Below are 2,409 nucleotides of genomic sequence, written 5' to 3'. Positions count from 1 at the left end.
CGTAACGATCTAAGATCAAAATATGCTTTTATTTCCAGTGTCCATAAAGTTGAAGAGCAGTTTTCGAGAGGTACAGGCCCACATCGTGAGTTCCCCGAAATAATAGAGGAGACTGACACGTCGGAAGCAGAAAACGATACAGCTTGAAAGGTGAGAAAATAAAAATCATTACCTGTGGCAGCAGAGGTTTATTTTTGAGATGTACAGCCTATGGTGGGGGGGTTGGCTGTTCCCGGTCCTCTGGTGGAGGTAATGGAGGCGTACGATGTCCGTCCTCCTCCTCCTCCTCCTCCCGCTGCACCAAATTGATGAGGGGTGGATCTTCCTCCTCTTCCGGAGCAGGAGAAGGAGGACGAACATAACCTCTGAGGACCGCAGGAGGTATCAGTTGAAGCAGGTTGTCGGCCCTACGAGCATTGCGTCGACCCATTCTGAAAAACAATATATAATAATTAAAGAAATATATTCGGTTCCATGTAGATATTGGCTATAAAAGAAAAAGTGGTATGTGACATATATAATCGGAAAATGGTGAACATGCATGTGAAACCCGGCCGCAACTGAGGGCATTTTGAAACGTGAGGTCTGGGAGAAACAGGATCGTGACTGAGGGTCTTTTATTTCAATTTTGTTCAAAAACGTTTTAAACTTGTTTAAAACATTTTAAACTTTTTCGATTTTTTCGATTTTATTTTTCGATTTTAGTCTTTCGATTTTAATTTTTCGATTTTATATTTTCGATTTTATTTTTTCGATTTTATTTTTCAGATTTAAATTTCCATCTGTCCATAATTGAGCTACAAGGATAGTCGATAGGTTGTCGGACCATGTCAAAATATACAATGTTATAAGAAATAAATTAAAATAATTACCTTTGGCGATAATAACGGAAAGTGTCGTTCATTCTTTCCCGATTGAGTCGACGCCGAAGTGCGAATACGGCCAACGTCTGCTCGTATTGCCGATGGATGTCCTCCTGCTCCTCCAGGCACCTCCTAACATCCCTGGTGAGCTCTGCGAAGTGCTCTTGTTCTTCTATTCCTATTTGATATTGATCAAAAGCATTCCGCAGAGCCTCCCCCTGCTGCATGTTACGTTCCTGAAAATATGTGTGAATTAATATATAACAGTGATTACAGTTTGTGTAAAATATATATATAACTAATATATTGTCTGTCTATTTTCAGATGACTACGCTGCCACTAGGATTCAGTCTACTGTTCGGTGACGTAAAAGAGGAGACAGGGACTACAACAGACGAGAGAAGAAATTTGTGGAGCAAAGTTCACGCACGACAAGTAGAAAAGCATGTAGCCAGCTACGTCAATTTCTGCGAAGAAAACGGGTTGTCCGAAGATTTATTGCACCGACTAGAAGAAACGTGTAAAGATTTTGAAGTGAAGGTGGACACATTGGTGAAAATATTCAGCTTCATTATTGAAAAAAAAAAGAAACGCGGCAGTGTTTGGTGATTTTGTAGAAAACATACAGCGAGTCCAATATGTACCCTCGCATTTATCGTTAAGAATCTGTTTCGAGTTAATGGAACTATTTAAAAGTGTAAGGAATGAAAGAGCAGAAAATAAGAAAACAGGGGGAACGGGGAAAGAGCTAGAGGAACGGATGGTGGAGATGTTAAAAAAGAGAAAACTGAACGAATAAACATTACTAATCTTACTAATACACTAACACGTTTCGTTCAGTTGTGGGATAATTAAACAATCTATCTGATTTTAAATTTATGCACAGAACCATAGGTTTCCATCAGGAATCGAACCCGAGATTGTACATATAACGTCTACATTGAGAGGTGTTGCATTTAATGGGTATAATGAAATATGTATAATAGTTGTTTGTAATAAAAATATATGGTGTATACAGAAAATATGTTATTTTAATACGAATATGAAATAGGTACTCACCAAATTTCCATCAGCCATCGCACGTTCTTCTTGATTCAGCACGAAGTAACAGAATGAGTGGAGGAAAATCTGTTTCAGAAGTTCTGCAGACTTCCTTACATGCTTAAGTCATTAGCAAGCGTGTTACACGGAAATCTGTAGAAGAGATTAAACTGCGGTGACTGGAGTTCTTTATTACATCATGACAGATTTACAAGGAGGAAATTGCGGGACTGAGGCCTGCAGTTCTGAGATGAGTTTCACAGTAGTTCCTTGTTGCATCCGGTTGACTCTGATAACGTTATGTACATAGTACTTCCTTGTTTCATCCAGACAGATAATAAAAGTATGGAGATATAATTGCAAAACCAACTTCCTTGTTAAGTCTTCACAGAACGTCTGAGAAAGAACATCGTGAAATAGATGATGTTGAAAATGTAGCGTTATTGTAATTGCGTTTGTTTCTTAAATAAACAGAATCAGAGTCGACCTACACATATGGAAAATT

General features: G+C 38.6%; 1 protein-coding gene across 1 annotated transcript; it reads right to left on the bottom strand.

The window, feature by feature from the left end:
* Positions 1 to 208: 208 nt before the first annotated feature.
* On the bottom strand, positions 209 to 1,940 carry LOC145980168 (uncharacterized). Its single transcript, XM_083113205.1, has 3 exons — positions 1,923 to 1,940; positions 873 to 1,099; positions 209 to 431 (listed from the first exon to the last, which is right to left on the bottom strand). The coding sequence occupies exons 1-3, from the start codon at positions 1,938 to 1,940 to the stop codon at positions 209 to 211; spliced, it is 468 nt and encodes a 155-aa protein (XP_082969331.1).
* Positions 1,941 to 2,409: the final 469 nt, after the last annotated feature.

This window comes from Lepisma saccharinum, chromosome 27 (genome assembly GCF_977018435.1).
Source record: "Lepisma saccharinum chromosome 27, izLepSacc3.1, whole genome shotgun sequence".
In the NCBI taxonomy this organism is placed as follows: domain Eukaryota; kingdom Metazoa; phylum Arthropoda; class Insecta; order Zygentoma; family Lepismatidae; genus Lepisma; species Lepisma saccharinum.
This window is presented reverse-complemented; position numbering and strand designations above follow the sequence as displayed.